Consider the following 13,254-nt stretch of genomic DNA (forward strand, 5'->3'; position numbering starts at 1 on the left):
GGAAATAAAGGCACAGGGGCCTCCCTCTTTCTTTTGTTTTTTAAATCTTTCCTTAAGATGTTGTTTCACCAAGGGTAAAATTTTGATGTTGGTGCTGAATTGCACACCAATAACTAATCCTAAGATTGCTAAGGAACCAAAAGGTGAAAGTGGCAGTTCAGCAATACTTCTAGTGTTTACTCTCCAGAGAGCTCTTGTAGCTCCTCTGGTTTAGAAAGGTCTTCTGTGAGCCAAGACCAGATAGTAATTTTGGTTCCACTGCATCTCTCTTTAAAAAGTCTCAACTAGGCTTTGAATTTAACACCCCCAATACGGTATGTAGGGAGAGGTCAGCACTCTTAGAGGTATTTATTTTGTTGCCTGATTGTTTTATGGGGAATCTTGATAACTAAGAAGATGTATGGGCTTAATTTCTTAAAAAGCTAAGGCTGGCTAATACTCTCTCTTGCAGAAAGCAACCACAATTGGGATCAAATTAAACTTTACTCTTCTGCCTTGTAAATTTTTAGGAGCCTGTAGTACAGACTCAGTAGGGAATAGAACCCATACCCCTAACTGTAATTTTCAGCTGTAGTTATAAGGCCTTTGCTGAAAAAGCAACTGTTATTGCATGCACACACTCCTCATGAAACCATAAAAAGCAACCCACCACAACTAGGGTCTATGCTTGGAGTTATCTTTAAAGGGAAGGGATTGCTGTGAAATTGCTGACATTATCTGACCTGCTAGGTAACTTGTTCTGGGTGTTGGTGGATTTTACTTTTCATAGTCTTCTTTGTCTAACTTTGTATTTGTATTATTTCACTCCATAGACTGTCAACCATTGATGAATCTGGTTCCATTTTATCAGATATCAGCTTTGACAAGACTGATGAATCACTGGTAATGAACATTTGCCCTCTGAGTATTATTTATATTTCCGCTCCCTCAGGAATATCTCTGCTGTCCTTCTGGAATTCCTTTTTTTTTTTTTTTGCAGTTCCTTTATTACTGTGTTATTAATTGATGTGTTATAGATACTGAGGTAGCATTTAAAAATATAAATCCACACAAACTATAAGAGACTTGCTTACATATTTTTTGTTTCTGGAAGTGGGACTATAGAATTCAGGATTTGACATGAGGTTAAATTTGTTTAATGGATTTGTGAGCTGCATGTATTAATTGATTATATCTTGACTTATTAAAACCTTACCTAGCAATAAAAATTTTTTTTAGCAAAGCTGTTTGGTCACGGCTTATTTGTTGCTCTTAGGGAGAATAGATTTGTGCCTTATTTCTGAATTAGTTTGGTTCTAAAGGGAAACTTAGTTTTACTTCACAATTAGAGGGAAAACCAGTGCTCTGGAACTTCAGCTAGAAGACTGGAGGTACTATATAATGTACCTCCAGGTACTATATAATGCTTTGATCAACAATGGTTAGCATGTCTAAACACTTTGTTACGCTGCTTTTGTAGGGCAGCACCCTTCTCTTAACTTCTGATGGTGTTTCTGCATGAAAGGTCATCTCCTGATATTTCAGTCTTTGATGTTCAAAAACCGGAACCTGTTCTACTGACTGAAAGCTTAACAAACAAAACAATAAATCAGGAGGTTATTGGAGATTTGTTTTCGGATGATAGCCAAACAAGTGACAAGTACTTGTTACATGGGCTATGAATTTTCTGTCCAAATTCAGTGTTTGACTAGGGCCGTGGTCGGCAAACTGCGGCTCTCAAGCCGCATGTGGCTCTTTGGCCCCTTGAGTGTGGCTCTTTCTAAGCCTTAGGAGTACCCTAATTAAGTTAATAACACTGTACCTACCTATATAGTTTAAGTTTAAAAAATTTGGCTCTCAAAAGAAATTTCAGTCGTCATACTGTTGATGTTTGGCTCTGTTGACTAATGAGTTTGCCGACCAATGGACTAGGGAAATAATTGCCATTTTATAGATATCAATATTTGGTATTACCTTTTTGGAATAAGGAATGATACAGAATAGGTCTGGGATATATAATAAAACTAAAACATACTATTTGTTGACTTTGAAGCTAGACCTCTGCTATGTTATCTGTTGTAACTGAAGCTAAATCAAACATGCAGTAGCTAAATTATTTGACCATGAATTGGAAAGATTAAATTTATGTAGCTAAGCTACAATTTGCTGTATACAACTGTTTCTGGATTTTGTGTTTTCAGGGATTATCAGGAATAAGGAAGTCACAGGTAGCTACTAAAAATACATATGGTTAAAATAAGTAAAGGAAAGCTAGACCACAGTAAAAGACAAATAAATCTTCAGTGGTGAATATCTTTTAGGGCCCAGGAAAGAGAGATGATTGAGAGAAGTAAAACCTAAACTAGAACTTTTTAAGTGACTATATTGTACAGAACATATGATTAGACACTAGCAGTCCCTTAAGAGGAAGAATCAGATCTAACACAATCAGTGTGTAGTGCCTAACATTCTCTAAGTTCTAAAACCAATTACAAACATAATCAGAAACAAAGGACCAGGCACTGGAGATGATCACAACAGAAGTTGATTCTTTAACCTTTTCTTGCCTCTGTGGTATTGATTCCTGATTCTATTGTAATAGCTTCAATTTTGGAAAGAAAACATGTTAACTTACTACGGCTCTGTAACTACAATACTTGAGTTCTCTCCCCAATTTCCTCAAATTGTAAATTAAGGGAGTCTGACTCAAGAAGCCTTTAAAGTTCACTGTAAAATTATTTGTACAGGGTTTAGGGGAGGCCTAACCAAAGAAAGAAATTAATACAGTGTAATTGTCAACAGGATTGGGATTCTTCTGTAATAAAGACTTTCAAACTGAAGAAGAGAGAAAAGAGGGTATGTTTTTTCTTTTTTAAAAAATTTATCTTTATTGTTGAAAGTATTACAGATGTCCCCCTTTTTTCCCTATTGACCCCTCCCCAGGCCTTCACCCCACTATTGTCTCTGTCCATGGGTTATGCATACATGCAAATACGTTCTTTGGTTGATCTCTTCCCTCCCCCAGCCCTTTCCGTCTGAGAGTCCTCAGTCTGTTGCATGCTTCCATGTCACTGGATCTGTTTTGTTTGTCAGTTTCTTTTGATCCTTATCTCTTTCTTTCTTTTTTTTTTGGTTTTTCTTTTCTTTTTTAAATAAAGTAACAATAAAAGAATTTCCTTGGAAATTCTGTCACATAACTGCATTTCTGATATGTTGCTCTAGCCATTGTTAAACACCTTCTAATCCTTGCTGGGGGTTGTAACTCAGGATAGAATCCTGTCCCATGTTACTATTCTGGACTGCTCTCACTTCATTCATCATTTGGTAAAGGATATGCTTAAGTTTGTTTTGAGTTGTCATATGACTTTTTATGCAGGACTTTTGTGCTCTAATAAAAGCTTCAGATGAAATGTGTGTATAATGGAATAAGCAGAGATCTGTCTGTGCGTGCTTATTTAGGGTGCTTAATATGTTTCCAAAGACTTTGTGTCCTTAGATAGGATTACAGCTCTACGTTGTCTGGTGCTGTCATCTAAATTTTTCCAAAGCTTGCTTGTTTCTCAAGGGAAGACATTTTTGTGTTGGTACAACTTAAGCTTCATGTGGAAATAGGCAGAGAAAGCACATTGTTTGTTATTTACCATAGCCTTGGATCCTAGGACTTGGATCCAAGTTGTCTAATGGAATAAGTTTATCTTCTGTGCTTCAGATCTGCTTGGCACTAAAGTTAATAGTGTTTGCCCCCTGTCTAGCGCTCCAATAGCCGACAGTTCGTTGATGGCCCCCCGGGACCTATAAAGAAAACTCGTTCCATTGGCTCTACAGCAGACCAGGTAAGAATAGTCAGGCCAAGACAATTGTGGTCTTGAACACATCAAAGATTAGTAGCCCCAAACATTAAAAATTCTGAGTCAACATTGCAAGTGTTATTTTGAGATGTTGATGAGGGTATTTTTATGTAATAGGATCCTTATCCATATGAATGGAATCAGTCTGATTAAATAAACAGCTGTCAGTTTTATGCTTGATTCTTAGCTGTTTGTATTTATACCCTCGTGGCCTATATTTCTGTCCTAAAGGATGAGATTTTGACTTAATAGTGATTTGGGCCTTAAGTCCTGACAAAGACTCAGGAATTTTTCAAGCATTCCAAAACCCTATAGTGGAGGGGAAATTAGATTTAAATGTTCGTCCTTCCCTCATTACAATTTCGTTTCAGGGGAATGAATCCATAGTTGCAAAAACTACAGTGACTGTTCCCAGTGATGGCGGGCCCATTGAAGCTACATCCACTATTGAAACTGTTCCATATTGGACAAGAAGTCGAAGGAAAACAGGTCCTCTGGGTTGTGGGTGATGGCCAGAGCACTGTATCAAGCTCTACCTTAGATTGCTAGCCTGGCCTATGCCATTAGTGCATAACTTGTTAATTCTTGATAGTGTGTGTGAGGCCGTTATATTCACTTCTTTTTTTGTGTGTTAATCCTCACTGGAGGATATTTTTCCCATTGATTTTTAGAGAGTGTGAAAGGGACCAACTGGGAGGGGAAAAGAGGAGAGAGAGAGAAACATTGATGTGAGAGACACATCAATTGGTTGCCTCCTGCTTGTGCCCCAACTGGATGGGGGAACCTGCAACCCGGGTACTTCAGTTCGTGGGCCAGCACTCTAACCACTGAGAACACCAGCCAGGGCTCACTTTTTTTTTCTTTTTTTTTTTCTTTTTTTTTTTTTTAGAGAGAGGAAGTTGGGAGAGAGAGAGAGGAAGAAGAAAAAGAAACATCATTGTGAGAGAGAAATATCACTAGGTTGCCTCCCGACTGGGGAATTGAACCTGCAACCTAGGTATGTCTCCTGCTGGGAATCAAACCCACAATCTTTTGGTGTATGGCAGTGGTTCTCAACCTTCTGACCCTTTAAATACAGTTCCTCATGTTGTGACCCAACCATAAAATTATTTTCGTTGCTACTTCATAACTGTAATGTTGCTACTGTTATGAATCGTAATGTAAATATCGGATATGCAGGATGGTCTTAGGCGACCCCTGTGAAAGGGTTGTTCGACCGCCAAAGGGGTCGCGATTCACAGGTTGAGAACTGCTGGTGATGGGATGTCGCTCCAATCAGCTGAGCCACACCAGCCAGCAATGAAATAAAAGGCTATTCACTTCTGATTATGGTTACAGATTACTGGTTATCTATCAACTAGAGGCCCAATGCATGAAAATTCGTGCAAGAGTAGGCCTTCCTTCTCCCGACTGCCAGCACTGGCTTTCCTCCTCAGGCCTCCGGCAGGTACCCAGGACCGGGTTGGCTTCCCTCCTCTGGCCGCCTGTAGGCACCAGGGACCCCGGCTGGCTTCCCTCAGGCCACCCGCAGGCACTCGGGACCAAGGCTGGCTTCCATCCAGCACCGGCTTTGTCAGGAAGGACGTCCGGAATGATGTCTGGAAGACATCCGGTCTAATTAGCATATTACCCTTTTATTATTATAGATTATATTGAAATTTCGGTTAAAATTCAGAAGTAACAAAATACTTAAGGTTAAAGCTGCTTGCTTTCTAGGTACTTTACAGCCTTGGAATAGTGACTCTACCTTGAGCAGCAGGCCGCTAGAGCCAAGAACTGAGACAGACGGTTCCAGCACTCCGCAGAGTAGCGGGGGGATGCGTCTGCACGACTTTGTCTCTAAGACGGTAAATCTCTGATTGCTCCTCCTTTTTGGGGGCACCCTTAATTTTTTAATTGTGAGAGTAATATATACCAGGAACAAATTTCAGTACTCTAACACAGTGGTCGCCAACCTTTCAGACCTCATGGACCACCAGTGGCCCGTGGACCACTGGTTGGTGACTGCTGCTCTAACATTATAAAGTTAAATGATGAATTTCCTTCCTCCTTCCAGTCCCTCTATGCAAGGGTCACTGCTGAATTACAAAAAGTGTGTAGCTTTCCATTCTGGGAGGAACACAAAATTCGAAGAAAGCAACTTTTCAGAAGCATTTTGTGCTTCTTAGTGATATATATTTGTTTTTTGCTTTTAAATAATAGCACAATTTAACTTTGTCCCATATGATTTCCTCATAAAAACCCAAGCAAACTGACAGGCTCAGAGGAGTTAACTGACTTGTTTGAGCTACATGACAGTAAGTGGCATAGTTAACATGGAGGTTTTCTGACTCCTTGTAAACAGATTCTTTCCACTGTTGTACACTCACTGTTTCCTTCCAGTGGGATGACTTTATGCAAGTTACTTAGCCTCTTTTTGCATCTGTTTCCTTAAACAAAAACACAACCTATTTTATAGGATTATTGTGAGAATTACACAAACAGATAAGTGTAAAAAAGGACTAGAAAGCTGTTCAGCACAGGCTAAGTGCTTAAAGTGGTTGATAATGTTGATAATTTCCTAATTCGTACCACTCTGTTCCTTCTGCCCCATTTCATCCTCCTCAGGTTATTAAACCCGAATCTTGTGTTCCATGTGGAAAGCGGATAAAATTTGGCAAGCTGTCTCTTAAGTGTCGAGACTGTCGTGTCGTCTCTCATCCAGAATGTCGGGACCGCTGTCCCCTTCCCTGCATTCCTACCCTGATAGGGACACCTGTTAAGATTGGAGAGGTATGGCCTATGGGAAGCATTGTGTTAGGGCTTCTTAGCTTTTCCACAGCTGAATGTCAGTTTTGTTCTATAATTAATGATGCCAAGTATGTTTTCCACGAGTAATGAATACAAATTATAAAACATTAACTTGTAGTCGAGTCCTGTATGGTTTAGTCTGTTTTATAACCTTTCTAGACCAAAACTCCTCTTCCCTTACCTGCCCTCCCACTCGCCCTCCCTTCCCTTTTTCTCTCCTCACACTTCCTCCCTCTCTTCCTTGTTTCCATTCTCTCCTTTCCTTCCTCCCCTTTCTTTTCTCATCTTCTTTCCTCTTCCTTACCCCCCCTTCCCCATCCTATCCTATTTTGTAAAATTTGAAACATACAAAAGTAGAGAGATTAATATAACTAATTCCAGGTTTTTATCACTCAATTTCCACAATTACTAATTCATGTCCAGTCTTGCTTTATCAATATTCCTATCTCTCCCTCCTGGCCCTGTCCAATGAATTATTTTGAATCAAATCCCAGACAACATATAAATTTATCTGTGAATATCTTTTCTCTTTCTTACGTTAGAGATATTCCATACAAGGCTATTAAGATTAGGTTGCTTATTTCTAAAAATTGATTCAATCCATTAAGAAAGTATTTATTGTACAAGCAACATTAGCAAGAAACAAAGCAAAATGACTAAGCTACTACCCAGCCCCCAGCAAATCAAATGTTTTTCCCTAATTTTAAGAATTCTTATCTGTGAAAAGATTTTTTTTTCTAACAAATTTTCTGTATTCTGCACCATGGAGTTCTCCCTTAAAGGTAGGGTTGTATCACAAGCAATTGAGTTGTGTTTATTTTCCTTACTAAGAATAATTTAAAAGGTTTTCTTTTTTAAAAGCAACAAATTAGTTTATATTAAAGGCCTTACCTGTAATCTCATTATTGCTTGTTTTCTGATGCCCTTGTGTAGAAGAAAAACAAGGACGCAGTTGTAGCTAGTGGTTTTATTACTTGTTCATGAAGAGTGTGGTATCTGTGACCATAAATCAGTCCTGGTGTGGAGGTAAGAAAAATAATTGAGTGTCTCTGTTCTAATATATGCATTAGGAATAGGAATTGAAAGGAGACATGATGTCCCAGCCTGAGTATTAGTTGGGAGATGGTTCTGCACACTGGTCTAGATCTGCTGGTCTAAGTGGTAAAAACGCTAACTTAAAACATTCCCATTTCAGGGAATACTGGCAGATTATGTGTCTCAGACTTCTCCAATGATCCCCTCCATTATTGTCCACTGCGTAAATGAGATTGAACAGAGGGGGCTGACCGAGGTAAGCAAGAACCTGGGGGAGGGTGAGTTTGTTACTTGTGTTAACACTCAGGAGCTTCTTAACTGAGAGTGTCATCTCGATAATAGACAGGCCTATATCGGGTCTCAGGCTGTGACCGGACAGTAAAAGAACTAAAAGAGAAATTTCTCAGAGTGAAAACTGTACCCCTCCTCAGCAAAGTGGATGACATCCATGCTATCTGTAGCTTCCTGAAAGACTTCCTTCGAAACCTTAAAGAACCCCTTCTGACCTTTCGGCTGAACAAGACCTTTATGGGAGCAGCAGGTAAGAGCAGATCTTAATACTTGAGTGTGAGTCCCACAAGGGGCAGGAATGTTTGCATTTTCTTTGTTTGCAGTTTTATCCCCATCTAGTAAAGTGCCTGAAACAGCAGATATTCAAATACTTTGATGGATAAATAACTATGTCATGTTGCCCATGCCTGTTCTCTTCCTGTCTAAACAGTATAGGGCTCTAACAGGTTTTTGTTTTTGTTTGGTCAAGTTTTAGGTTGGCCTTTTGAACTTGGAACCATCTTTAATTCCTTTTCCTCACATTTCACATTTAATCCATTAGCTGGCAAATCTTGTCTGCGAAGTTCTTGTAAATTATAGGCTACATTTGAAAATTTTCAGTCCTGCTACCACTCTGAACATCTCTCACTCTGGAGTGATGTAAGCACCTCCTGTTTTTCCTGTTTCTACTCTTAACCCTCTGTGGTAAAGTAGCTAGAGTGGTTCTTTAAATTACATTATGTCCTTTCCGTCTGCAGTGTCTTCCAATGGCTTCCCTTCATTCACAGGATAAAATCCAGTCCTTAGCATGTCCCAAAGACCCTACATGATTTGGCTCCTGGTTTTGTATCTAATATCATTTCCTTTTATGCCCTTCCCTTCTTTTTTTCCTCTCCAGTTACAATGGAGTTCTTGCAGTTCTTAGAACATACCAACCCTCCTGGCCTTCACAGTAGTTGCAGAAATAATATGTGCATGGTTCGCTTCTTTATTTCTTTTAGGTTTCTTTTTGAATGTCTTGTCCTCAGAAACCCCTTTCCTGACCAGCATTTCTAAAATAATAGCTCCTGTTACTTTCTAGCTTCGTGCCTTTCTTATTTTATTACATGTGTTACTACCTAGTAGATATTTACTTTTTTAACTCCTCCAGTAGTACCTGGCACATAGTAGGCCCATAAACATGTTTTATGAACAAATACCTTCTTGATAATTGTAGTCATAGCAGTTGTATGTCTGCCTTTCTGCACATGCTTTCCCTAACTGCAAGAGCTGGTTTTTTAAAAGTTCTGAGTTCTAATATTGAACTGTTGGTCAGTATCCTGCTTGTTAATGAACCTAGAGTCTGATGTAGTCATGAACCTAATCAGAAGCTTCAGAAGCTTACTGTATAGATGAGACTTTGTGGTCAATAACTTGGACGCCTGCTGTCAAGGGAAAGCAGTCTTAGGCCTCTTGGTACTTTCTTTTCATTTACAGAAATCACAGATGAGGACAACAGCATAGCTGCCATGTACCAGGCTGTTGGTGAGCTGCCCCAGGCCAACAGAGACACATTAGCTTTCCTCATGATTCACTTGCAGAGGTAAGTACAGCAGAAAGTTGTTTCTGGGAGTTAGGGAATTTTCCAAGGGAAGACAATGTGGCTTGTGTGTTAGGGAGGTGAATTGTTTTCTTGTAGAACTTGTATATTTTGGTCCATATTTAAGTGGAGGAGCAAGTCTTCTAATTTAATGTTCTTTTGCTTAGAGTGGCTCAGAGCCCAAACACTAAAATGGATATTGCCAATCTGGCTAAAGTCTTTGGCCCTACAATAGTTGCCCACGCTGTGCCCAATCCAGATCCAATGACAATGGTACAGGACATCAAGCGTCAACCCAAGGTAGGCAATCATATTTATATATGAACTTGTGTGACAGGATAATATGAGAGACTGAGAGATAAGCCCTGAGATTTGGAAGCTTGCTAACGTATTTGGTGGCTTTTAGGTGGTAGAACGCTTGCTCTCATTGCCCCTGGAATACTGGAGTCAGTTCATGATGGTGGAACAAGAGAACATTGACCCCATGCATGTCATTGAAAACTCAAATGCCTTTTCAACACCACAGACACCAGATGTTAAAGGTAAGGCCCAAGTTGTGCTTTTTAAAAGACCTCTCCAGTTTTGGTCATTGGCTCTCTCCCTGCCTTTGCTAGAGTTATTTGAAATTCATCTTCTCCAATAAAAATTAAAATCATTTTGAGAATTCTAACATTGAAGGAGAATTTATACAGATCTATCCTGATTTTCCTCACCTTTTTTATGTTCTTCTTTACCCATATGGAAAGTAAAAAATATATAGATATAATAATAATTTATATATAATTTATCCTTATGTTTCTTGATATGTTTTACCATTTGATTTCTTAAAAGCTTTGCCAGTTTGTAGGAGGCTGGTTTCATTCCAGCCTCAGTGGCACTGGCAACCTCACATGTTCTTTCATTATAAGGGAGCATATTATTTCTTGTAATATAGGTAAGAATCAAGTGGTCATATGTTAGATTTGTGAAGTTTGAAGTTTGAGGATGGCCTAAATCAGGAAGTGAATGTCAGCAATTCATTGAGCAGTTGCCTGCATAGTTCAAAAGATACACTGGTGTGTTACACGATGACAGACATGATCTCTGGGGCTTTGCTCGGTCTCTAGCCTTAGTTCTTAAGTACTTCACAGGGATTTCAGCTTAAAACTGGCCACCTACATGGGTGCTTTCCTCTTCCCTCTACCCCCCTCCCCCCTTTAAAAATATGCTTAACTGTGATTGAAGTGAGTTTACTGGGACCTGTGACCACTCCTGAGCATCAGCTTCTCAAGACGCCTTCTTCCAGCTCCCTGTCGCAGCGAGTCCGCTCCACGCTCACCAGGAACACGCCCAGGTATGGGGATTGCCTGCTTAGATCTCTCTCCCACATACTGAAGCTAATTGAAAGAAAGATTGAATTAGATCTTAGCTAGCGACTAGACTTTAAAGGGAAACCTGGAGCCATAAGGATCCCTCTTTAAAAGGGTCTAAAGGCCTTTACTGTTTTCCCCCTCATCTTAGATGACTGAGTAGCTTATAGAGTAGTTTTTTTAAAAAATATATTTTATTGATTTTTTACAGAGAGGAAGGGAGAGGGATAAAGAGTTAGAAACATCGGTGAGAGAGAAAGATTGATCAGCTGCCTCCTGCACACCTTCTACTGGGGATGTGCCCGCAACCAAGGTACATGCCCTTGACCGAAATCGAACCTGGGACCTTTCAGTCCGCAGGCCGATGCTCTATCCACTGAGCCAAACCGGTAAGGGCTACAGAGTAGTTTTTGAGGAGTTTCTAATTTTAGTTGATTACATCATCATGTTATAGTTGTTCATTTACTGTTTTTTATAGAATACTTCCAGCTTATTCTCTTTTTCTTCAGATTTGGAAGCAAAAGCAAGTCTGCCACAAACCTAGGACGTCAAGGCAACTTCTTTGCTTCTCCAATGCTCAAGTGAAGTCACGTCTCCTGTTACTTCCAGCATTTACTGACTGCAAAGGAAGGGTGCACCTGTACTCTCTGCTCGCAGCCTCCTGTACTTGTTACTACTTTTAGCATTCTCCAGGCTTTTAATCAAGTATAATTGTGCATGGGGGTTTTATTAAAACTATATATATATCTTCCTCTCTTTCTCTCCAAGTAATGTAACATCAACACCTTGTGCTGTCGTTGGGAGCTTTTAGATGGGAGCTCTTTATAGGGGTAGAGGGCATTATGAAATTCATTGTGATTGGGAGGGACTGTGGTGGGGAGGGCCTCATCCCTTTGGCTGAAAGCTAAATGCTGCTCGTGGAATGACCTTTCTGTGGTGTTATTTAGAACTTATTTCCACGAGGCAATGACAGAGCCCTACCTCTTTAGTAAAATTAACTTGTCTCAGAGTGGGAGGTGGGAGGGCAGGGTGAAAACAGATTTGGACAGAGGATTTAGGATGGCTCCTGAGAACTTGGATGTTCCTCTTTCTCCATGATGAACTGGAGCTATAACATGGAGCCTTCAGAAAAATGGGATAGGGTGAGGACAGAACTAGTGATGGGTGTATACTTAGCTTTAAGTTGAATTGGTTAGGTTTAATGGTATTAAGTGGCACAACCTTGTAAAAGTGACACTTTTTGTATTTATCTCTAATGGGCCTCTGGCTGGACTTTGGCTTTGGTGGGGATCGAGGCCAGTTTGTTTATAAGTGAATTCATTCTGATTCTTGAACCCTGCCTGTCTGTTGGAGCCGTAGAGGTCAGTATGCTGTCTATTTGGCATCCCACTAACAATTAAGAGTAGGCTACAGGGGAGATTGTCAATATTTTGTGTGGCAAGAAAAGCCACATTTTGTCTTTGCACTTTGGATGCTGAAATCTTCCTATGTAACATAGCTACATCTAGATAAATATGAGTTTTCTTTTATTAAAATTATTTTCAATGTCTATAAAAATGCGTTCTTCTATAGAATGTTTATGACACATATTGACCCTTGTCTGTACAATACATGTTTGAAATAATATTTGGAAAAAAGTAAATCGTTTTTTTTCAAAGTGAATATGAGTTTGGTTGTCTTGTCCTGGAAGGTAACCTTTACCACCTTTTTTAAGAAAATACTTTTTCCTCTAAGTGTTTTGAGCCTGTTCATCTCCATTCCCTTTTCCACACAAACTTTACCACCAGCAGGAGTTTGTTTCTTTGTTTCTCATTGTCTCTTTTGTTGTCCAAATTGAAGTCCTGGATTTATCCCTTTGACTGTTACCCTCTAATTTGAAGAAACTACTTTAAACAAAAAACAAACAAACTTTAAACAAGTCTTTAGGGACCAGAATGGTGCAGATTTTTAAAAACCACAACTCTGGCTGGCTGGCTGGCAGGCTGCCTGGGAGGAACATCCTTCACTGCTGGAAGTGACTCTGGAGTGAGCTGGGATGATTAACTGAGGGCACCTGCACTCAGAACTCTGAAGCTGGTGAACAGAATGTATCTGAGATTGAACGTAAACAGTTGCAGGCTTAATATGTAACTGCGGGGAGAGGAGGCAACCTACTGGCTTTTTTCCCAGGAGGTGGCAGCTCTCACAGCAGGACCCATCTGCCTCAGCAAATTGACAGAGGATGGGTCTCTTCTCCCCTTCCTTGCCTTTGCACACACATGCCTGTTAGGTTTTGTTTTTTTAAATTTTTCTTATGTCTCTGCAAGCCTAGTGTTGGCCTGGCTCCATATTTGCTGTTCTGTAGTATCTCCCCAAGGTGCATTTTAAGTCACTAATGCAGAGGAAGTAAATGGATTGTAGAATG

General features: G+C 39.8%; 1 protein-coding gene across 1 annotated transcript in view; it reads left to right on the top strand.

Moving 5' to 3' along the window:
- RACGAP1 (Rac GTPase activating protein 1) overlaps positions 1-12,510 on the top strand; it is a 31,440-nt gene extending 18,930 nt beyond the window's left edge. Inside the window, exons 5-17 of the mRNA XM_081084291.1 lie at positions 813-882; positions 2,782-2,835; positions 3,732-3,812; positions 4,199-4,316; positions 5,544-5,674; positions 6,435-6,599; positions 7,813-7,908; positions 7,995-8,193; positions 9,399-9,504; positions 9,669-9,801; positions 9,908-10,043; positions 10,726-10,834; positions 11,360-12,510. Coding sequence (XP_080940417.1) covers positions 813-882; positions 2,782-2,835; positions 3,732-3,812; positions 4,199-4,316; positions 5,544-5,674; positions 6,435-6,599; positions 7,813-7,908; positions 7,995-8,193; positions 9,399-9,504; positions 9,669-9,801; positions 9,908-10,043; positions 10,726-10,834; positions 11,360-11,435 — 1,474 coding nt within the window. The 3' untranslated portion in view covers positions 11,436-12,510. The remainder of the gene's footprint in view (positions 1-812; positions 883-2,781; positions 2,836-3,731; positions 3,813-4,198; positions 4,317-5,543; positions 5,675-6,434; positions 6,600-7,812; positions 7,909-7,994; positions 8,194-9,398; positions 9,505-9,668; positions 9,802-9,907; positions 10,044-10,725; positions 10,835-11,359) is intronic.
- The last annotated feature ends 744 nt before the right edge of the window (positions 12,511-13,254 follow it).

This window comes from Myotis nattereri (genome assembly GCF_964212035.1).
Source record: "Myotis nattereri genome assembly, chromosome: 2".
NCBI classification, from domain to species: Eukaryota; Metazoa; Chordata; class Mammalia; order Chiroptera; family Vespertilionidae; genus Myotis; species Myotis nattereri.